Source organism: Entelurus aequoreus, linkage group LG25, assembly GCF_033978785.1.
Source record: "Entelurus aequoreus isolate RoL-2023_Sb linkage group LG25, RoL_Eaeq_v1.1, whole genome shotgun sequence".
In the NCBI taxonomy this organism is placed as follows: Eukaryota; Metazoa; Chordata; class Actinopteri; order Syngnathiformes; family Syngnathidae; genus Entelurus; species Entelurus aequoreus.
Genome location: NC_084755.1, coordinates 39,739,057 through 39,764,471, shown reverse-complemented (window position 1 = coordinate 39,764,471; position 25,415 = coordinate 39,739,057). Strand labels below are relative to the sequence as shown.

General features: G+C 37.8%; 1 protein-coding gene across 1 annotated transcript in view; it reads right to left on the bottom strand.

Moving 5' to 3' along the window:
• Positions 1-10,126: 10,126 nt before the first annotated feature.
• LOC133642373 (netrin-1-like) overlaps positions 10,127-25,415 on the bottom strand; it is a 141,810-nt gene continuing 126,521 nt past the window's right edge. Inside the window, exon 6 of the mRNA XM_062036521.1 lies at positions 10,127-10,800. Coding sequence (XP_061892505.1) covers positions 10,481-10,800 — 320 coding nt within the window. The 3' untranslated portion in view covers positions 10,127-10,480. The remainder of the gene's footprint in view (positions 10,801-25,415) is intronic.

The window sequence follows — 25,415 nt, the reverse complement described above, 5'->3', positions numbered from 1 at the left end:
TGAGTGGAGGCCTAAATGTATATTTTTTATACATATATTGTATTGGTTTTTAAAATAAAAAATATCAAAATGGCCCCCGCTTGCTTTGATATTTCAGTGTGCGGCCCTCAGCGGGAAAAGTTTGGACACCCCTGATATAGACTTTAGGTACATGCAGACTGGCACAGTTACGCACAAACGGCCACGTCGGGAGGGAGAGTCCTCCGTCCTATACATCAATCAATCAATCAATGTTTATTTATATAGCCCTAAATCACATGACTAACTTCTTTATACATGACTTCTTTACGTTACTATATTATGGAGCACCATGTGGGAAGAAAGGGATGGAAAGGAAAGGGAGAGTAGAGGGAGAAAGAGGAAGTATGTGGTATGTGTAGCTATGTATACCCTATTTTCGATTATAAGGCGCAATGCCGATGAGTGGGTCTATTCAGGTCTATTTTCATACAAAAGGCGCAGCGGATTATAAGGCCCATTAAAGGAGTCATATTATATGATTATTTTCTAAATGTAAAAGACTTCCTTGTGGTCTACATAACATGTAATGGTGGTTCTTTGCTCAAAATATATATAAATATACATATATACTGTATTTATATATATGTATATATATATAGGGTTTGGCATGATAAGCTTTTAGCTTCAGCCTATACCTTTTTGGTCAGGAAATGTAAACCCATACTTTTATTGATCTATCTGCCACGCACTTGAAGTGTAGTGTTTACATGAACTGATGACCAAACGACTCTTATACTTGGTATCATTACAGTCGATGTATGTATTAGACCCACCCATTTGTTTACCCTGAGGAGCGCCAGCTTGCTGTTAGCGGTGAGCTATCGTATCCCCCGACAGTGTGTAGTGACGCATGTTTAGCTATTCCTCGTCCTCCAGTGATAACGCTACTTGTAAGAAACTCACTTTATTTGTCGCCATGTCTTAAAGCAGCTCTTCCTGAGGGTGTTTCAGTGACCTTTATCTTGACTTTTTCTCCCCTTTCTGTCTACACACTGTGTCTGCTTGTAAGTACTCTGTGTGCGTGCGCTGCCCAACATGCTCGTAAAAGCAGCAATGTCACGACTGCGCGCCGTCTTGTCCGTAAAATAAATAAATACCGCTGTTTTTCAGAAGCATTATAGTAGTGCTTTTAGTCCATTAGTACTTTAGTAGTACCGGTAGACCGTGCCGTGCCCTCGGTCTTGGTGTCATCCTAGTTTTTACACATAAATGAAGGATGTACTTGACCTCCACCAGCAGGTCTCGCTGCTAATGGAGAAGGCAGCTTCACCTTCATGAAGGTCGCTCCCCTCAGAGTCCCAGGACGAGTATCTCAACAAGTCCTCCAGACAGATGGACTCTCGGTTCCACACCTCGTATTTCCCCGTCTGAATAAATGAGTGATGTGGAGGAACCACCACCGCGACAAGATCTGTTTCTCAGCTGTGGTCACGTTGTAATGCACTTTCACGCCACTTGTGGCAGTGACGAGCTAACACCGAGGAACAACTTTTTTTTAAGCGTGGTGACACTTTGCCTGGTTCCAACTCCTTGTGGCACCAACACCAGGGGCGGTATAGCTCGGTTGGTAGAGTGGCCGTGCCAGCAACTTCAGGGTTCCAGGTTCGATGCCCTGCTTCCGCCATCCTAGTCACTGCCGTTGTGTCCTTGGGCAAGACACTTTAGCCACCTGCTCCCAGTGACACCCACTCTGGTTTAAATGTCACTTACATATTGGCTTTCACTCTATAAAGCGCTTTGAGTCACTAGAGAAAAGCGCTATATAAATATAATTCACTTCACAAGTTACTCTCGGCTCTCAACAAGAGGAATGCAGCAAAAAGCCATCAAATTGTTTACCTGACACATGAAACATGACACACTGTTTACCTGACACATGACAAATTGTTTACCTGACACATGAAACATGACAAATTGTTTACCTGACACATGAAACATGACAAATTGTTTACCTGACACATGACAAATTGTTTACCTGATGAATTGTTAACCTGACACATGAAACATGACAAATTGTTTACCTGACACATGACAAACTGTTTACCTGACATTGAAACATGACAAACTGTTTACCTGACACATGAAACATGACAAATTGTTTACCTGACACATGAAACATGACAAATTGTTTACCTGACACATGAAACATGACAAATTGTTTACTTGACATATGAAATATGACAAATTGTTTACCAGACACATGACAAATTGTTTACTTGACATATGAAACATGACAAATTGTTTACCTGACACATGAAACATGACAAATTGTTTACCAGACACATGACAAATTGTTTACCTGACACATGAAACATGACAAATTGTTTACCTGACACATGAAACATGGTGACTGGTTTACCTGACACATGGCGACTGGTTTACCTGACACATGACAAATTGTTTACCTGACACATGAAACATGACAAATTGTTTACCTGGCGAATTGTTAACCTGACAATGAAACATGACAAACTGTTTACCTGACACATGACGAATTGTTTACCTGACACATGAAACATGACAAACTGTTTACCTGACATATGATGAATTGTTTACCTGACACATGAAACATAACAAATTGTTTACCTGACACATGAAACATGACGAATTGTTTACCAGACATATGAAACATGACAAATTGTTTACCAGACACATGACAAATTGTTTACTTGACATATGAAACATGACAAATTGTTTACCAGACACATGACAAATTGTTTACTTGACATATGAAACATGACAAATTGTTTACCTGACACATGAAACATGACAAATTGTTTACCAGACACATGACAAATTGTTTACCTGACACATGAAACATGACAAATTGTTTACCAGACACATGACAAATTGTTTACCTGACACATGAAACATGACAAATTGTTTACCTGACACATGAAACATGGTGACTGGTTTACCTGACACATGGCGACTGGTTTACCTGACACATGGCGACTGGTTTACCTGACACATGGCGACTGGTTTACCTGACACATGACAAATTGTTTACCTGACACATGAAACATGACAAATTGTTTACCTGACACATGAAACATGGTGACTGGTTTACCTGACACATGGCGACTGGTTTACCTGACACATGACAAATTGTTTACCTGACACATGAAACATGACAAATTGTTTACCTGACACATGAAACATGACAAATTGTTTACCTGGCACATGAAACATGACAAATTGTTTACCTGGCGAATTGTTAACCTGACAATGAAACATGACAAACTGTTTACCTGACACATGACAAATTGTTTACCTGACACATGAAACATGACAAACTGTTTACCTGACATATGATGAACTGTTTACCTGACACATGATGAATTGTATACCTGACACATGACAAACTGTTTACCTGACACATGAAACATGACAAATTGTTTACCTGACAAATTGTTAACCTGACAATGAAACATGACAAACTGTTTACCTGACACATGACAAATTGTTTACCAGACACATGACAAGCTGTTTACCTGACACATGAAACATGACAAATTGTTTACCTGACACATGAAACATGACAAATTGTTTACCTGACACATGAAACATGACACATTGTTTACCTGACACATGAAACATGACAAATTGCAGGGGCCGTCTTCAAATGTGTTTTGCTGCAATTCCAACTTTGGCCACAGAGTCAGTTGCCATGGAGACGGTGATTTGGAAAAAGTAGAAAGCTAAGCTACAAGTGACTGAATGTAGCTAAGCTATATTGTAGCACGCTACATGACAAAAGTAGCTAGCTACATTTAACAACTTTTCTATCTATGTGTAACATCAATGTTAATGATAATAAACACACTCTCTGTATTTATTTAGTTTGCCTTTTCTTTGGCCCACCCCCGTAATGTCATTCATTTATGTCTGCCTCCAGTAAAACAACAGCCTCCATCTTATACCGTGACAACAAAACTATGACTTGTGTGTTTGGGAACAGCCAGCAAGCAGGCGGCATTGCAAAAGGATTGGCACCCCCTCTTCCTCTTACGCGAGACCCACCCAGGGAATCATGTCGTGTGTGAAAATGACAACACTGGATGCACACACAGCGCAGGAATGACAACCTTGCGTCACTTTATTTCCGAGCAATCATCCACGCGGCAAACACACATCACACTTTGCGCCTCACAATGCAGACAAAGAAACCACAAGTACAAAAAAAATGAAGAGAGAGGAAGAAAGAATAAGTCATTAAATATATTCCTTTGAGATAAACACAATATATTAGTATTACAAGAGCCTAGGTAACATTTATAAACACAAGCAGGGCGTTGTTTGGATGCTGAACATGTGGGGTGGAAGTACCTGTGTAACAATGCAGTATTGTTTGTATTTGTGTAAGAGTACACAACAATGAAGTATTGTTTGTATTTGTGCTAACTTTATGATGGAAAATTGTACAAAAGCAGTGAAGTTGTCACGTTGTGTAAATGCTAAATAAAAAGAGAATCCTTTTCAACTTATATTCAATTGAATAGACTGCAAAGACAAGATATTTCTTGTTATTTTGTGCAAATATTAGCTCGTTTGGAGTTTGATGCCTGCAGCATGTTTCAAAAAAGCTGGCACAAGTGTCAAAAAAGACTGAGAAAGTGGAGGAATGCTCGTCAAAGACTTATTTGGAACATCCCACAGGTGAACAGGGATTTCACCACCTACGCTCCGTAATATCATCAAAAGGTTCAGACAATCTGGAGAAATCACTGCACGGAAGCCATGATATTACACACCTTGGATCCCTCAGGCGCTACTGCATCAAAAAGCCACATCAGCGTGTAAAGGATATCACCACATGGGCTCGGGAACACTTCAGAAAACCACTGTCAGTAACTACAGTCGGTCGCTACATCTGTAAGTGCAAGTTAAAACTCTACCATGCAAAGCCCAAGCCATTTTATCAACAACACCCAGAAACGCCGGCGGCTTCGCTGGGCCCGAGCTCATCTAAGGTGGACTGATGCAAAGTGGAAAAGTGTTCTGTGGTCTAACGAGTCCACATTTCAAATTGTTTTTGGAAACTGTGGACGTCGTGTCCTCTAGAACAAAGTGGAAAAGAACCACCCGGATTGTTCTAGGGTGAAAGTGTAAAAGGCAGCATGTGTGATGGTATGGGGGTGTATTAGTGGCCAAGACATGGGTAACTTACACATCTGTGAAGGCACCATTAATGTTGAAAGGTACGTACAGCTTTTGGAGCAACATATGTTGCTATCATGGACGCCCCTGCTTATTTCAGCAAGACAATGCCAAGGAAAGGCCATGTAACACACTGGTAAAAATGCCTTTTTTGCAATGTGTTGCTGCCATTACATTCGAAGTTCATGATTATTTGCCAAAAAGTGTGAACATGAAATATCTCGTCTTTGCAGTCTATTCAATTGAATATAAGTTGGAAAGGATTTTGTTTTTATTGACCATTTACACAAGGTGACAACTTCACTGCTATTGTAGTTTAGTTAATGGGAAACTGCAACATTGCTTTGTGGTCCAATACAAAGTTTCAGGTGTACTAATCACCATGGTTACTGTAAAAGAACACGTCAACAAATCCATTATTAGGAAATAAAGTCCACTTCACAGCAGCTCAAAGTGTTTTTTGTTTGTTTTTACTTCCATTGAAAAAAAAAAGTTGACTGTAGGGGAAAAGTGGAGTCAAATATCACAAATAGGACGTTAGATACGACTAAATAAGGAAGTTAGCGACTAATAATTGTTGGTCATATGCAAGAATGAGGGAGTAAAAGAGGAGTATCATCTGTACAAGTGCGTGTTAATATCACACTACTAGAACCCGAACACGTCTCTTCAGTTCCAAGCCAGTCAGAATAAGTGCAGGATGGACTGGACTCCATCACCTGGTCTATCTAGTCTCTAGCTGCGACTCCACTACCTGGTCTATCTAGTCTCTAGCTGCGACTCCACCACCTGGTCTATCTAGTCTCTAGCTGCGACTCCACCACCTGGTCTATCTAGTCTCTAGCTGCGACTCCACCACCTGGTCTATCTAGTCTCTAGCTGCGACTCCATCACCTGGTCTATCTAGTCTCTAGCTGCGACTCCATCATCTGGTCTATCTAGTCTCTAGCTGCGACTCCACCACCTGGTCTATCTAGTCTCTAGCTGCGACTCCATCACCTGGTCTATCTAGTCTCTAGCTGCGACTCCACCACCTGGTCTATCTAGTCTCTAGCTGCGACTCCACCACCTGGTCTATCTAGTCTCTAGCTGCGACTCCATCACCTGGTCTATCTAGTCTCTAGCTGCGACTCCACCACCTGGTCTATCTAGTCTCTAGCTGCGACTCCACCACCTGGTCTATCTAGTCTCTAGCTGCGACTCCATCATCTGGTCTATCTAGTCTCTAGCTGCGACTCCACCACCTGGTCTATCTAGTCTCTAGCTGCGACTCCACCACCTGGTCTATCTAGTCTCTAGCTGCGACTCCATCATCTGGTCTATCTAGTCTCTAGCTGCGACTCCACCACCTGGTCTATCTAGTCTCTAGCTGCGACTCCATCATCTGGTCTATCTAGTCTCTAGCTGCGACTCCATCATCTGGTCTATCTAGTCTCTAGCTGCGACTCCACCACCTGGTCTATCTAGTCTCTAGCTGCGCAGGTCTACAATATGTTTACATGCAGAGTTTAGCACGACATCTTTTCTTTCACTCCAGTGGAGAAAGCGACTTGTTGTCTTCTGGTGATAAAAGTTCAAATGTTGGATTTTTGGGGACTTCCTAAAAGGCGACTAGAGAGATATAATGGAACCCGCTTATATCGCACCGACCGGTTTTGCACATTTTTATTTGGATTTTTCTGTTTTCATATGATTTTGTAGCGACGGAAGTATGGTTCTGAGCAACTCAAAAATGTTGATTTTTAACGGGAAAAAACAGTTACAAAAAAAAACAAAAAACTTGCAAAGAACAATTTTACAACCCCAAAGAATTTTGTAATTAAATAAAATTGGAACCAAAAAACGATTTGCAATAAAAAAAAAAAAAGACAATGAACCAGAGAAATTATTTGCAGCCAAAAAAATATTTGTAACCCAAAAAATATATATTTTTTAACCCCCCCAAAACTATTTGCAACCAAAAGAATTTGATTTTTTAACAAAAAAAAATTGTAACCAAAAATATTTTTTAACTTAAGAAATTTGTTGCAACCAAAAAATTATTTAAAAAAAAGACAAATTGTAACCCAAAATATTTTAACAAAAAAAAAAAGCGATTTTCAACCAAAAACTGATTTTACCTGTAACATGAATTACAACCCAGAAAAAAAATTCTATCAAAAAACTCCTCTGCAACCAAAAAATGATTTCCATCAAAAAATGATTAGCAACCAAAAAAACCTAAATTTCTTACCAAAACAACAATTTGCAAAACACTAAAATGATAAGCAACCAAGAAAAATTTTTTTGTAACAAAAAATACTTTTTAACCCCCCCAAAAACGATTTGCAATAAAAAATTTGGAATTTTATCCAAAAAAACTATTTTCAAACAAAAGTAGATTTTAACCATAAAAATGATTACAACCTAGAAAAAAGATTTTCATAAAAAAAAAATTAATTAAAAAAACAACTGCAACCAAAAAACTATATCAAAAAAATGATTTGCAACCAAAATAAAATAAATTTCCAAACAAAACAATTTGCAAAAAACGATTTGCTACTGCGATGAGGTGGCGACTTGTCCAGGGTGTACCCCGCCTTCCGCCCGATTGTAGCTGAGATAGGCTCCAGCGACCCCCCGTGACCCCAAAAGGGACAAGCGGTAGAAAATGGATGGATGGATGGATTTTCTACCAAACAAAATGATTTGCAGCCAAAAAATATTTTTAACAAAAAAAAAAAAAGTGTAACCAAAACATTATTTTTTTCTAAAAAAAAACGATTTGCAACCAAAACATTGTTTTTTAACAAAAGAAAACTATTTTTAACCAAAAATATTTGAACTAAAACAATTTCAAACAAAACAATTATTTCTAACCAAAAAAAATGTAACCAAAAACTATTTTAACAAAAAAAATGCTAATATCTATTTTCTAACAAAAATAGATATTAGCAATAAAGATGATTACAACCCAGAAAAAAGATGTTCATTACAAAAAAATCCAATAAAAAAACTGCAACCAAAAAAAAATTCCATCCCAAAAAAATATCTGCTAAAAAAATCTGTTTCCAAACAAAACAATTTGCAAAAAACAAAAATGATTTGCAACCAAAATAATATTTTAACTAAAATAACAATTTGTAACCAAAACATTTTTTTAACTAAAAAACACATTTTAACCAAAAAGATTTTAACTAAAAAAACGATTTTAAACCAAAAAATTATTTTTAAGAAAGAAAAAAAAGTGACCAGAAAGATTTTTGCAAAAAATTTTTTGATTTTCAACCAAAAACAGATTTTACCCATTAAATGACTTACAAGCCAAAAAAATATTTTCATAAAACTATCCAATCAAAAAAAACCTCGGCAACTAAAAAATGATTAGCAACCCAAAACAAAACCTCAATTTCCGACCAAAACAATTTGCAAAAAACTAAAATGATTTGCAACCAAGAAAAAATATTTGCAACACAAAATCTTGTAACACCCTGCATTGCAACGGGAAAAAAACTTTTTTTTATCCCCCCCAAAAAACGATCTGCAACCAAAAACATTAATTTGTAACCAAAAAGATATTTAACCCCCCGAAAAAACAATTTACAAGGAAAAACTGATTTTAACCGTTAAAAAGATTTACAAGCAAAAAAAAGTTTTGCCAGAACAAAAAAACTATTTTACTATCAAACTTTTTTGCGATGACACAAAAGATTTGCAAAATAACTCAAATTTAAACCCCAAAAAACAATTTGCACAAAAACAAGGGTTGAGTTGTGGACATAAGCAGGTTGAGTTGTGGACATAAGCAGGTTGAGTTGTGGACATAAGCAGGATGAGTTGTGGACATAAGCAGGTTGAGTTGTGGACATAAGCAGGTTGAGTTGTGGACATAAGCAGGATGAGTTGTGGACATAAGCAGGTTGAGTTGTGGACATAAGCAGGATGAGTTGTGAACATAAGCAGGTTGAGTTGTGTACATAATCAGGTTGAGTTGTGGACATAAGCAGGATGAGTTGTGGACATAAGCAGGATGAGTTGTGGACATAAGCAGGTTGAGTTGTGGACATAAGCAGGTTGAGTTGTGAACATAAGCAGGATGAGTTGTGGACATAAGCAGGTTGAGTTGTGGACATAAGCAGGTTGAGTAGTGGACATAAGCAGGTTGAGTTGTGGACATAAGCAGGTTGAGTTGTGGACATAAGCAGGTTGAGTTGTGGACATAAGCAGGTTGAGTTGTGGACATAAGCAGGTTGAGTTGTGGACATAAGCAGGTTGAGTTGTGAACATAAGCAGGTTGAGTTGTGGACATAAGCAGGTTGAGTTGTGGACATAAGCAGGATGAGTTGTGGACATAAGCAGGTTGAGTTGTGGACATAAGCAGGATGAGTTGTGGACATAAGCAGGATGTGTTGTGGACATAAGCAGGTTGAGTTGTGGACATAAGCAGGTTGAGTTGTGGACATAAGCAGGTTGAGTTGTGGACATAAGCAGGTTGAGTTGTGAACATAAGCAGGTTGAGTTGTGGACATAAGCAGGTTGAGTTGTGGACATAAGCAGGTTGAGTTGTGAACATAAGCAGGATGAGTTGTGGACATAAGCAGGTTGAGTTGTGGACATAAGCAGGATGAGTTGTGGACATAAGCAGGATGAGTTGTGGACATAAGCAGGTTGAGTTGTGGACATAAGCAGGTTGAGTAGTGGACATAAGCAGGTTGAGTTGTGAACATAAGCAGGTTGAGTTGTGGACATAAGCAGGTTGAGTTGTGAACATAAGCAGGTTGAGTTGTGGACATAAGCAGGTTGAGTTGTGGACATAAGCAGGTTGAGTTGTGAACATAAGCAGGTTGAGTTGTGGACATAAGCAGGTTGAGTAGTGAACATAAACAGGTTGAGTTGTGAACATAAGCAGGTTGAGTTGTGGACATAAGCAGGTTGAGTTGTGGACATAAGCAGGTTGAGTTGTGGACATAAGCAGGTTGAGTTGTGAACATAAGCAGGTTGAGTTGTGGACATAAGCAGGTTGAGTAGTGAACATAAACAGGTTGAGTTGTGAACATAAGCAGGTTGAGTTGTGGACATAAGCAGGTTGAGTTGTGGACATAAGCAGGTTCCAGCAGAGACTGTAGGTCTAGTGCTAAAAGTAGATTTGTTATGATGGGACTGATATTGAACATGAGGTGCAACTCCAAACACAACCAGAATGAACTCCTTGACAAAACTCCTTTTCCTTCCTACTAAGATGCGTTTGTCCAAGCAACAGCAGTCATGCTCCTAGTTCTGTGGACCTGGTCTAGCACTTGCCCCTCTTGCGGGACCTGGTCTAGCACTTGCCCCTCTTGTCGCGCTGCTGGAACTTCCTGAGGCGACGCCCCCACAGGTCCTTCCAGGGGACGAGCAGGCTGCCCTTGTCCGCCACCACGCCGCTCTGCCCGGGGGAGTGCTGCTCGGAGCCCATGAGCAGGTACTTCCTGCCGGGCTTGGTCTTGGGACACTTGCAGGCCAGGTCCTTGGCGCGCACCCACAGCAGCTGGTCCCCGCGGCGGATGCGCTGCTCGCCTTGTTTGTAGACGGAGATGATGTTGACGGTGAACTTCCACCACTCGCCCGCCTTGTCGCCCTTCAGCACGTGCACCTGCACCGCTGGGAGGAACACACAAGGAAGGACGTCAAATATTGGAAATTGACTTTTTATTTGACTTTGAGGTGGAACTGACTTCCAAGTTGTCACCTTGTGGAAATGCTAAATAAAAAGAGAATCCTTTTCAACTTATATTCAATTGAATAGACTGCAAAGACAAGATATTTCACGTTCACACTGCTAAACTTTGTTGTTTTTGGCAAATATTAGCTCGTTTGCAATTTGATGCCGGCAACATGTTTCAAAAAAGCTGGCACAAGTGGCAAAAAAGAGTGATAAAGTTGAGGAATGCTCATCAAAGACTTATTTGGAACATCCCACAGGTGAACGGGCTAATTGGGAACAGGTGGGCGCCATGATTGGGTATAAAAGCAGCTTCCATGAAATTCTCAGTCGTTCACAAACAAGGACGGGGCGAAGGTCACCACTTTGTCAACAAATGCCTGAGCAAATTGTTGAAGAACAACATTTCTCAACAAGGAATTTAGGGATTTCACCATCTACGCTTGTGTTGTGTTGCTTTTCTGACATGGACTTGTTTCTTCAGCATTGTCCACACCTTTAAGTCAGGACTTTGGGAAGGCCATTCTAAAACCTTCATTCTAGCCTGATTTAGCATTCCTTTACCACTTTTGAGGTGTGTTTGAGGTCAGTGTCCTGTTGGAACACCCAACTGCGCCCAAGACCCAACCTGAGGATTTTAGCTTGTCCTGAAGAATTTGGAGCTAATCCTACTTTTTCATTGTCCCATTTACCATATTTTTCGGAGTATAAGTCGCACCGGCCGAAAATGCATAATAAAGAAGGAAAAAAACATATACCTGTATAAGTCGCACTGGAGTATAAGTCGCATTTTTTGTGTGAATGTATTTGATAAAAGCCAACACCAAGAATAGACATTTGAAAGGCAATTTAAAATGTCTAAAGAATAGTGAACAACAGGCTGAATAAGTGTACGTTATATGAGGCATAAATAACCAACTGGTATGTTAACGTAACATATTATGGTAAGAGTCATTCAAATAACTATAACATATAGAACATGCTATACCTTTACCAAACAATCTGTCACTCCTAATCGCTAAATCCCATGAAATCTTATACGTCTAGTCTCTTACGGGAATGACATCAATAATATTATTTGATATTTTACGATAATGTGTTAATCATTTCACACATAAGTCGCTCCTGAGTATAGATAGCACCCCCGGCCAAACTATGAAAAAAACTGCGACTTATAGTCCGAAAAATACGGTACTTTCTGTAAAGCAGCAGTTCCATTGGCAGCAAAACAGGCCCAGAGCATAATACTACCACCACCATGCTTGACGGTAGGCCTGGTGTTCCTGGGATTAAAGGCCTCACCTTTTCTCCTCCAAACATATTGCTGGGTATTGTGGCCAAACAGCTCAGTTTTTGTTTCATCTGACATCACATGGACAGAGATAAGACCTTCTCTATTTAGAAAAGTGTCTATGTATGTATATATATATATATATTTATATGTATGTATGTGTGTGTGTATATATATACATATATATATATATCTGTTTATATTTTATTTCTGATTATTATTATTAATGTATTATTATTTCCTTTTTTTTTCTTTCTGTTTATTTAATTGATGTATTTGTAGATATTACTTTGTTTTTTTGTTTCTTTCTTTTTTTGGGGGGGGGCGTGGTATGGATGGGATATAAACAAAAATATTTTGACATTTAGGGCAGACAATAGATATATGACTTATGTGAATATGATGTGCTGGATGTCAATAAAAATAAAATAAAATCATTGATTTAATGATAAAATAAAAAGTCACGAAAAAAAAGAAAAGAAAAGTGTCTATGTGTGTATATATTTATTTATATGTATGTATGTGTGTGTGTGTATATATATATATGTATCTGTTTATATTTTATTTCTGATTATTATTATTATTAATGTATTATTATTTCCTTTTTTTCCTTTCTGTTTATTTAATCGATGTATTTGTAGATATTACTTTGTTTTTTTGTTTTGTTGCTTTTTTCTTTTTTGGGGGGTGGGGGGGGATGGTATGGATGGGATACAAACAAAAATATTTTGACATTTAGGGCAGACAATAGATATATGATTTATGTGAATATGATGTGCTGGATGTCAATACAAATAAAATAAAATCATTGATTTAATGTTAAAATAAAAAGTAAGTCACGAAAAAAAAAAAAAAGAAAGAAAAGTGTCTATGTGTGTATATATATATATTTATATGTATGTATGTGTATGTGTGTGTGTGTATGTATATATATATATATATATATATATATATATATATATATATATATATATATATATATATATATATATATATATATATATATATATATATATATTATTTCTGATTATTATTATTATTATTAATGTATTATTATTTCCTTTTTTTTTTCTTTCTGTTTATTTAATCGATGTATTTGTAGACATTACTTTGTTTTTGTTGTTGTTGTTTCTTTCTTTTTTTGGGGGGGGGGGTGTGGTATGGATGGGATATAAACAAAAATATTTTGACATTTAGGGCAGACAATAGATATATGATTTATGTGAATATGATGTGCTGGATGTCAATAAAAATAAAATAAAATCATTGATTTAATGTTAAAATAAAAAGTAAGTCACGAAAAAAAAAAAGAAAAAAAGAAAAGTGTCTATGTATATATGTGTATATATATATATATATATATATATATATATATATATATATATATGTATCTGTTTATATTTTATTTCTGATTATTATTATTATTAATGTATTATTTCCTTTTTTTTTCTTCTTTCTGTTTATTTAATCGATGTATTTGTAGATATTACTTTGTTTTTTTGTTTCTTTCTTTTTTTTGGGGGGGGGGGTGGTATGGATGGGATATAAACAAAAATATTTTGACATTTAGGGCAGACAATAGATATATGATTTATGTGAATATGATGTGCTGGATGTCAATAAAAAAAATTAAAAAAAATCATTGATTTAATGTTAAAATAAAAAGTAAGTCACGGAAAAAAAAAAAAAAAAGTCTATGTGTGTATATATATTTATATGTATGTATGTGTGTGTGTATATATATATACATATATATGTATCTGTTTATATTTTATTTCTGATTATTATTATTATTAATGTATTATTATTTCCTTTTTTTCCCCTTTCTGTTTATTTAATCGATGTATTTGTAGATATTACATTGTTTTTTTGTTTCTTTCTTTTTTTGGGGGGGGGGGGGGGGTGGTATGGATGGGATATAAACAAAAATATTTTGACATTTAGGGCAGACAATAGATATATGATTTATGTGAATATGATGTGCTGGATGTCAATAAAAAAAAATAAAATAAAAAAATAAAATCACTGATTTAATGTTTAAATAAAAAGTAAGTCACGAAAAAAAGAAAAAAGAAAAGTGTCCTAAAGTATCGAAATACATTTTGGTACCGGTAAAAAATATTGGTATCGAGACAACCCTATAAGGCACGCTGTCGACTTTTGAGAAAAATAAAAGGATTTTAAGTGCGCCTTATAGTCGGAAAAATACAGTATTTTTTTCGATGAATGCCAAAGCGATATCAACACTTATCAACCTTTTTTTCCCTTTCTTCATATGAACTTATCACAATTAGCCAAAGTCCATTGACTGGCCAAGAATGAACTGGAGGGGCGGTGTAATTGACAGCGTGTGTGTGTGTGTGTGTGTGTGTGCTAACTGCACCCAATATCAGAAGAAAGAAGGTTTGTTGGGCTGAGTGGAGTGAGCTCTCACAGCCCCGCCATTCAATCCTCTCCTCCATGCACACACATAAAGAAGGGTGTGGGGGACGAGGGGCCACTATTTGTCTTCCCAGCCACAGAATAAGTTCCAGGAGAATCGGAATATGTTCCGACCTCACGAGCTATCCGGGTTCTGCTCCCATGGAGGCCCGTCCAAATTCCCAGCGTGAGAATCCGCCGGAGACAGCGCCCTCTTCTCTCGCCGGCGTCCTCCGTCCTTTTCTCCCTCAAGTGTATACCCCCGGTTTGTGTTGGGACACACACTTCTAAAAGCAGCGCCGACAAAAACATTGACATTTTTTGGGGATACGTAGGTGGCAGTAAGATTTGCTACGGAAATAGACACTGTAGTCAAAAAGTAATTATTTTAATTTTTTTTTAAGTATCGGAAATACATCCCCCCGACAGCAACACCCGGTGGTCCACTCAAGATAAATGTCAAAAACAACTTTTGCTTCATAATTTCATATTTTGACGCTTTTTGAAACCTAATCTAGACGCCCTCGGTCCTCCTTTCTTCTTTTACTGTGTTTTACCTGCAAGACCAAGTCTGGTAAAACTGCTTCCGGTGTTCTGTCCAATTTAGCAGCTTTATCGAAAAAAGCAACCAGTTGCTCGATAGTGGGGCCTGTAGAATTATGCATCCACGTGAAAAAGTGCAACTTTAAAGGCCTACTGAAAAGACATTTTTTTATTTAAACGGGGATAGCAGATCCATTCTGTGTCATTAGGGATGATGTTTGATAAGGAATTATCGAGTTCGAGCCTATTATCGAATCCTCTTATCGAACCGATTCCTTATCGATTCTCTTATGGAGTCCAGATAGGTTGTTCTATATGGAAAAAAACACACAATATTTGGTTTAACAAAAGCTCACTTTTATTATATAATAAAAAAATAAAATCTAATAAATAAATATTGACTGTTACCCCCCTAAAAAATTAAAATAAAATAAATAAATATTGACTGTTGTTACCCAAAGTATATTAAGTGGGATTTTTCAGAGAAACAAATATATACAGTAACACAAAAACAAGCTGTCTCTGTGATCACTATAGGTGTATAGATAATAATATAGTGTTAAATAAAATCAGTCCCTTGGGCACAAAACTGAAAATAATACAGCTCTCCAAAAAGTGCACTTCTGCTGCTATTGGAACATAACTGTTTGTTATGATGCTTTGACATTTTTGCACTTTATTTCTTTATTGAAAGAACATTCTATGAAGAGAAAAGTTGTTTGCAAATGTGGTTACAATGCTAAAAAATGAAAAGTTAAAGCTAAAAAAAGAAATACACTTTATTGAGTTAACATTATTTCTTTATGGGGGAAAACTGTTATGAGCTAGAGAATATAACAACTACACTACCCAGCATGCAACGGGAGTTACGAGCATGCGTGGTAGCCCCGAAAAGTGTTGCATGTTGCCACGCTGTGAAAGTAAACGTCAAGAACTCAGCCAACACGCCTCGTCTGCATTATTTATAATTAGACAGACAACACATCTACAATGTGATTTTGTAACGTTTACAAGGAAAGAAAAACAAAAGTTAAAAAAGGGAGATATGTTGTATATATATGTCTGTGCTGCAGTGTTGTATATATATGTATGTGCTGCAGTGTTGTATATATATGTATGTGCTGCAGTGTTGTATATATATGTATGTGCTGCAGTGTTGTATATATATGTATGTGCTGCAGTGTTGTATATATATGTATGTGCTGCAGTGTTGTATATATATGTATGTGCTGCAGTGTTGTATATATATGTATGTGCTGCGGTTGTTTTAAGAAGGTTGTGACAGCTGCCGTAAAGGAGGTGCGTTGCTAGCCTGGTTGCTATGTTTCCGGTTGGTGGTAAAAGTGTTGGTCATGTGTTTTACCCTGCTCAAATCTCTCAGTAAAGTTATTCGATGGATTATAGCTTTTGTTTTGAACTTTATTACACCTTGGAGCGTTTTTTCCCGTCCATTGTTTTCCTGCTTTCGCTATCTGCGCCTAATGACTGAGCTACGTGACGTCAATTCTTGTGATGTCCCACGGAGCATTTCTGGTCAGGACGGGATTCGAATAAAGAATCAACTCTTTTTCTTTACTATAGTGGTCTCGATAACGGGTACCGGTTCTCAAAAAGGGATTCGAGTCCGAGGACTCGGTTCTTTTCTTATCAAACAACCGGGAAAACCGGTTTCGAGTATCATCCCTATGTGTCATACTTGATCATTTCGCGATATTGCCATATTTTTGCTGAAAGGATTTAGTAGAGAACATCGACGATAAAGTTCGCAACTTTTGGTCGCTGATAAAAAAGAGCCTTGCCTGTACCGGAAGTAGCGTGACGTCACAAGCTGGAGGGCTGCTCACATTTCCCCATTGTTTACACCAGCAGCGAGAGAGATTCAGACCGAGAAAGCGACGATTACCCCATTAATTTGAGCCAGGATGAAAGATTCGTGGATGAGGAACGTGACAGTGAAGCATTAGAGTGCAGTGCAGGACGCCAGGGTGTATCTTTTTTCGCTCTGACCGTAACTTAGGTACAAGCTGGCTCATTGGATTCCACACTTTCTCCTTTTTCTACTGTGGATCGCGGATTTGTATTTTAAACCACCTCGGATATTATATCCTCTTGAAAATGAGAGTCGAGAACGCGAAATGGACATTCACAGTGACTTTTATCTCCACGACAATACATCGGTGAAGCACTTTAGCTACGGAGCTAACGTGATAGCATCGTGCTTAACTGAAGATAGAAACAAAATAAATAAACCCCTGACTGGAAGGATGGACAGAAGATCAACAATACTATTAAACCATGGACATGTAAATACACGGTTAATGCTTTCCAGCTTGGCGAAGCTTAAAAATGCTGTTGCTAACGACGCCATTGAAGCTAACTTAGCAACGGGACCTCACAGAGCTATGATAAAAATGAGCCCTCATCTGCTCATCAACACCCGTGCTCACCTGCGTTCCAGCGATCGACGGAAGGACGAAGGACTTCACCCGATCATCCGTGCGGTCGGCGGCTAGCGTCGGCTAGCGCGTCTGCTATCCAAGTCAAAGTCCTCCTGGTTGTGTTGCTGCAGCCAGCCGCTAATACACCGATCCCACCTACAACTTTCTTCTTTGCAGTCTTCATTGTTCATTAAACAAATTGCGAAAGATTCACTAACACTGATGTCCAGAATACTGTGGAATTTTGCAATGAAAACAGAGCTTTTTTGTATTGGATTCAATGGTGTACTAATACTTCCGTTTAGCTAGTGACGTCACACGCTTACGTCATCATACCTAGACATTTTCAAGCGGAAGTTTCGCGGGAAATTTAAAATGTCACTTTATAAGTTAACCCGGCCGTATTGGCATGTGTTGCAATGTTAAGATTTCATCATTGATATATAAACTATCAGACTGCGTGGTCGCTAGTAGTGGCTTTCAGTAGGCCTTTAAGTGTAGGAACGCCAATTTGGATATCAAATAACGCTTTTACTGTAGAATTGCAATTATTACCTTCTTCTAAGGCTGCAACCATTAGTCGACATTGTCGACAATAAACTTTGTCGCCGAAAATTACTCGAGATAAATGTCAAAAACAACTTTTGCTTCATGATTTCATATTTTGACGCTTTTTGAAACCTAATATAGACGCCCTCGGTCCTCCTTTCTTCTTCTACGGTGTTTTACCCGCAAGACCAAGTCTGGTAAAACTGCTTCCGGTGTTCTGTCAAATTTAGCAGCTTTATCGAAAAAAGCAACCAGTTGCTCGATAGTGGGGCCTATTGAATTACGCATCTACGTAAAAAAAATGCAACTTTAGGTTTAGAAACGCCAATTTGGATATCAAATAACACTCCCAGTGTAGAATTACAATTACTACCTTCTTCAGTGGGGTTATGTTTTCACCAGGTTTACGTTTCCAAACGCCAATTTGGATATCAAATAACGCTCCCAGTGTACAATTTTTACATTTTTTTAGGGCTGCAACGATTAGTTGACATTGTCGACAATAACATTTTTTGCCCACAAATACTCAAGATAAATGTAAAAAACAACTTCTGCTTCATAATTGTATATATTTTGACGCTTTTTGAAACCTAATATAGACGCCCCTCGGTCCTCCTTTCTTCTTCTACGGTGTTTTAGCCGCAATACCAAGTCTGGTGAAACTGCTTCCGGTGTTCTGTCGAATTTAGCAGCTTTCCTCCAAAAAAAAAGCAAGCAGTTGCGTAAGTCGATAGTGTGGCCTAGTGAATTACACAGCCGCATCAAAAAATGCAAGTTTAAAGGCCTACTGAAAGCCACACTAGCGACCACGCAGTCTGATAGTTTATATATCAATGATGAAATCTTAACATTGCAACACATGCCAATACGGCCGGGTTAGATTAGTAAAGTGACATTTTAAATTTCCTGCGAAATATCCTGCTGAAAACGTCTCGGTATGATGATGTTTGCGCGTGATGTCACGGATTGTAGCGGACATTCTGGGACAGCATTGTGGCCAGCTATTAAGTCGTCTGTTTTCATCGCAAAATTCCACAGTATTCTGGACATCTGTGTTGGTGAATCTTTTGCAATTTGTTTAATGAACAATGGAGACAGCAAAGAAGAAAGCTGCAGGTGGGAAGCGGTGTATTAGCGGCCGGCTGCAGCAACACAACCACGTAGCCGGTGTTTCATTGTTTACATTCCCGAACGATGACAGTCAAGCTTTACCATTGGCCTGGGACAACAGAGACTCTTACCAGGAGGACTTTGAGTTGGATACGCGCTACCGTGAGTACGCAGCTGCGGCTTCCAAACATTTGATCGCTTGCCCGTACGTGCGTGCCGCTATGTGCATGTCACGTACGTAACTTTGGGGAAATATATGTGCTGTATGAACTTTGGGGAGGTGAACGGTACTTTGGGCTGTGGGATTGAGTGTGTTGTGCGGGTGTTTGATTTGTATTGGCGGGTTATATGGACGGGAGGGGGGAGGTGTTTGTTATGCGGGATTAATTTGTGGCATATTAAATATAAACCTGGTTGTGTTGTGGCTAATAGAGTATATAAATGTCTTGTGTTTATTTACTGTTTTAGTCATTCCCACCCGCCTCTCACAGCATCTTCCCTATCTGAATCGCTTCCACTGCCCTCTAGTCCTTCACTCTCACTTTCCTCATCCACGAATCTTTCATCCTCGCTCAAATTAATGGGGAAATCGTCGCTTTCTCGGTCCGAATCGCTCTCGCTGCTGGTGGCCATCATTGTAAACAATGTGCAGATGTGAGGAGCTCCACAACCTGTGACGTCACGCTACTTCCGGTACAGGCAAGGCTTTTTTTATCAGCGAGCAAAAGTTGCGAACTTTTTTTTTCTTTTTCTTTTTTATAATGTCCTGCCCAGCTTCTCGAGCAAATCATATAGCAGATGTAGATGCCCATATCGGCTGTTCAGATTTACTTTACAAAAGAGAAGTGTAGGATACTTCTCTTGTTGCCTTACTTGTATTTTGACTTTATTAAATGTATTTATATTATCATTTGGTGCAGCCGGGCCGGAGCAGGAGGGGATAGAAAGAGAGAAAAAGGAAGACAGAGGGGGGAATTGTGGGGACAAGAGGGGGATTAGACAGAGAGACAAAAACAACAAAAAAGTTGCGAACTTTGTCGTCAATGTTCTCTACTAAATCCTTTCAGCAAAAATATGGCAATATCGCGAAACGATCAAGTACGACACATAGAATGGATCTGCTATCCCCGTTTAAATAAGAAAATCTCATTTCCTTTAAGTCTGGGAACGCTGATATGGATATCAAATAACGCTACCATTGTAGAATTGCAGTTAAATATTTTAAGAAATTAATCAAAGATAGATAGTATAGTTATTTGCTTGAAAGGGCATCTTATGGTGTTTTTTTTTCTTATATACATAGATTGTTTTTAGATTGCTTTTTAAAAAATGTACCTTCTGTTGAAAACACCATTTAAAAAATTCCAGGAAATACATTAGGAGCTATTTTTCTGGAAATTGTGACGTGGCTACTCAACTTAATGAAATAATTAAAAATTAAACAACCAAATTTATTGATTTTGTGTGGGTTACTTAAATACATTTACGATCTATTTAATGCATTTATGACAAACAATGAGGGAGATTTGTTGTTTTGAAATTCATATTCCCAAATGCAGGTCACACATTTTTCTATTGTCTTATTGAATAATCCAGGACAAAAAAAGCAATTAATTTTTTAACTTCAAAAATTCATAGCTCCCTTCATTTTTTTGGCCTGTCGCAATGGTTCGGCAACCCGCGACTCTTTAGCGCCGCCCTTGTGGCCTCCGTGAGCTTTTTCAAAAATGTATGAAAATGAAAAAAGATGGGGGGAATTTTTTTTTTTTTTTTTTTTAATATGGTTTACCTTCCTAATTGTTATAAATCCCAGTGTTTATATTAAACATGCTTCACTGGTGAGAGTATTTGGCGAGGGCCATTTTGTCCTACTAATTTGGACGGTCCATGAACTCACCGTAGTTTGTTTACATGTACAACTTTCTCTGACGCTGCCACAGAAAGACGTGTTTTATGCCACTCCTTCTTTGTCTCATTTTGTCCACCAAACGTTTCATGCTGTGCGTGAATGCACAAAGGTGAGCTTTGTTGACGTTATTAACTTGTGTGGAGTGCTAATCAGGCATATTTGGTCACTGCATGACTGCAAGCTAATCCATGCTAACATGCTATTTAGGCTAGCCATATGTACATATTGCATCATTATGCCTCGTTTGTAGGTATGTTTGAGCTCATTTAATTTCCTTTACTTATGTCCTCTGTGTGTTTAATTTATATTATCTGTATGTAATATTTGCTGCATTTATGATAGTTGTTTGTGTGCCATGTTGTTCCAGACCACAGCAAACGTTACCCAGCTTGCAAAGATTGTAATAAATCCATAAGAAGATGTTTCCTTTAACTTGGACACACACATCTATACCTTTGGCCATTCTAAGTCAGTCATTTCCAGGAGTTATCTCACCCTCTGAGAAGTTTTACTAATGTTTTCCAATGTTGTAAAAATGTGTAGAATAAATATTACATTTCAACATTTCTGTCAACGAAGATTTGTGCCAGCTAATATGATATAGTAGGCTAATGTAGCTAATATAGACACTTACATCATGTGTTGTCTTCATTATAACACTTATATAAGACATTTAAAGTCATTTTGATAGGCTAATATAGACACTTACATCATGTGTTGTCTTCATTATAACACTTATATAAGATATTTAAAGTCATTTTGATAGTAGGCTAATATAGACACTTACATCATGTGTTGTCTTCATTATAACACTTATATAAGACATTTAAAGTCATTTTGATAGTAGGCTAATATAACTAATATAGACACTTACATCATGTGTTGTCTTCATTATAACACTTATATAAGACTTTTAAAGTCATTTTGATAGTAGGCTAATATAGACACTTACATCATGTGTTGTCGTCATTATAACACTTATATAAGACTTTTAAAGTCATTTTGATAGTAGGCTAATATAGACACTTGCATCATGTGTTGTCTTCATTATAACACTTATATAAGACTTTTAAAGTCATTTTGATAGTAGGCTAATATAGACACTTGCATCATGTGTTGTCTTCATTATAACACTTATATAAGACTTTTAAAGTCATTTTGATAGTAGGCTAATATAGACACTTACATCATGTGTTGTCTTCATTATAACACTTATATAAGACTTTTAAAGTCATTTTGATAGTAGGCTAATATAGACACTTGCATAATGTGTTGTCTTCATTATAACACTTATATAAGACTTTTAAAGGCATTTTGATAGTAGGCTAATATAGACACTTGCATCATGTGTTGTCTTCATTATAACACTTACAGTATAAAAGACCTTTATTTAATTTTTTCGGCTCCAAACAGATTCGTTTTTTGTATTTTTGGTCCAATATGGCTCTTTCAACATTACGGGTTGCCGACCCCTGACCTCGGTCTTTGCAGTGGTGTCATTTAAAAATATATATAAATTGCATTTTTTGTCGCGTACTGTACCTACAAATGACCATAAACAACCTTTAAAACACACAAAAACAATAAAAGTCTACAAAATAATGAACATTGGCGTAGAAAACATAAAAATAACACAAAATATTGTATTTTTTTCAATGTTTGGATTTATTGGTGGCCCAAACTTGTTTGGGTGCCAATACAACCTTTTCTTCAATGTCTTTTTCCCCCCCCGATACCAAATCGTACTGGCTCCATAAGAAAGGGGCTCACTCGGCTCGGCGTCACAGAGTGAGTCCCCCAACGGCGGGGGAGAACAGCGGCCAAGCGAGGCCACCTCGGGTTCAAACGCCGTCAACGGGCGAGGGCTAATGCAATTAAAGCTGACTTCATTAGAGGTCCCGTCTGCTTATCAGCTGGGAGAACAATGGGGTACCCGCTAAGGGGGGGCCCCGTGCCTTTGACCACGTCAGTAAACACGCTTTGATTCATTGTTGGCCCGGTGGCGCGGGGAGGGAGGGAACGTGTGTGCGCAGCAGGAACGTCGGCCGAGGAAACAATCCCTTTGTGTCCGCCGTCTCCGTAGCGACGGAGGCGGTGAAAAACAAAAATTGAATAAACAAAACATATTTCTTCCTCGCCGAGGTGGCGATCCGTCACCGTCTGCCTAATTTAGCACCTGTTTGCGCCCCGAAGGAATGCTGCGGTGCCGGCAGAGTGCACGAGTGTGTTTAAACAGGGGGCCCCTTCCCGTGACCCCCGGCGGCCCCCAGAAGAACAGAGCAATAAAAGCGGGTCGACGAGCCTGAGAAATGAATTAAAGCGAGGCGAGAGGGCTGAGCGAAGACGCCAGACGGAATCATCTGGAATGTTCGGAGGAAGGAACGGGACGATTTTGCTCTGGTCTGTCGGACGGGTTCCGAAAGGCACCGGCGGCTGTCTCGGTTCTGATGAATCACACATCAAATAATGAAGATGTGTTGATATACAGCAGGGGTGTCCAAACTTTTTCCACTGAGGGCCACACACGGAAAAATATGTTTCATTTTCAAACCTTAACAAAATATATGGATTTTTTTTTTTAACATTTAGGGCTCCCGGGGACCATAAAGGGTCTCAGTCATTAAACTGTTAAAAATAAGTCAAATTATTATTTTTTAAAATTATTTAACGCTTACAGTAAATCTCTATATCAACTTGAGGTTGATTTAAAGTAAAAAAAAAAAAAAGCTTTTCTGTCAAAGACAACTTTGTCTTTTATAGTAAAACTGAAATATGCAGTATTTAGTAATTAGAGCCTTAAAAGATCAATAATGCAGGACACCATTGATTTTAATTCTTTAATATTTTTGAGTAATCACAGTGAAAAGTTAAATAAAATCCTACTAAATATATTTGGGATCCAAAAGGTCCCCCACTCATAAAGTGATACATTTTTATTAGTTTTTTTTACTTTTAACACTTAAATTACGAGATCAACTTCAGATATATCTGTCCATTTTACGTTTGAACTATTATTTTGTTTGTTTTGTGCTCTTTTGTCAAATAAAACTTTGATGTTTTTATATGGCAACCACAAAATATATGCAATATTTTTTCCACATAAAACATTTTTTAAGTAATAATTCATTGTAACAGAGATTTTTAGTCTTTTTTTTTTTTTAGCAATGGCAAAATAAAGAAAAATAAAGACAAAAGGAAAAAAAACAGCCTGCATGGCAGCTTTGTGTCAACATTGCAACTTTTTCTTGTTAGATTTCACCTCATTCCACTTTTTTTAAAATGTTTTTTTTTTACATTTTTGCAATATTATCAATTTTGCAATTTTTGCAGAATGTGTGGCGGGCCGGTAAACAATTAGCTGCGGGCCGCAAATGGCCCCCGGGCCGCACTTTGGACACCCCTGATGTACAGGAACACAACAGGCAGGCTTGTTGACTTAGGTCCTGACGTTGAGCAACTCAAACTTAATGTTGAAACAACATGCTTTTTGACAACGTTTAATCAATATTGGGTTCTAACGTTGATTTAACATTGAAATTTGGTCATTTCCCAACCAATATTTCACAACCCAAATACAACGTTGAAACAACATGCTCTTTGACGACGTTCAGTGTTTCCCATACATTCATTTATTTGTGGCGGCCCGCCACGAAAGAATTACGTCCGCCACAAATATTAAAAAAAAAAAAAAAAAATGTCATTTATTTTTTTGTCCTGTCCAGCTTCTCAGGCAAATCATATAGTAGATGTAGATGCCCATATAGGCTGTTCAGATTTACTTTACAAAAGAGAAGTGTAGGATACTTCTCTTGTTGCCTTATTTGTATTTGACCACTACTGTTTTCTGTTTATTTGTTACTGACTGTGGCAGGACACCTCTGCCTCTGTTTCACTTTATGTTGCTGGTAAATAATATGCTTGTAGTAGTAGGCTAAAGTTAAATGATTTAGTATGCACTAATTAAAGGGGCAGAGCTTTAAGAGACATTTTAGCTTTTATATTTTATAAGATATATTTTTTGTAAGAACCACAATTAATAAATATATTTCAGTGAATAACTTATTGTTCAAATCTGTATATAAATATGTACATAAAGTGTTGTAATTATATTGTAAAATGGATGGATGGATGGACGTTTAAAACAAAACTGTTATTATTAATTAGTAAGTATACATTTTTTGAGCCTTTTTAGAGAAAATCATATCATTGTAGTAAATTATGCAAATTACTCGATGATGTCATGGTGACCACGCCCATACCGCCACAGGTATCTTGGCAGTTTATGGGAAACAC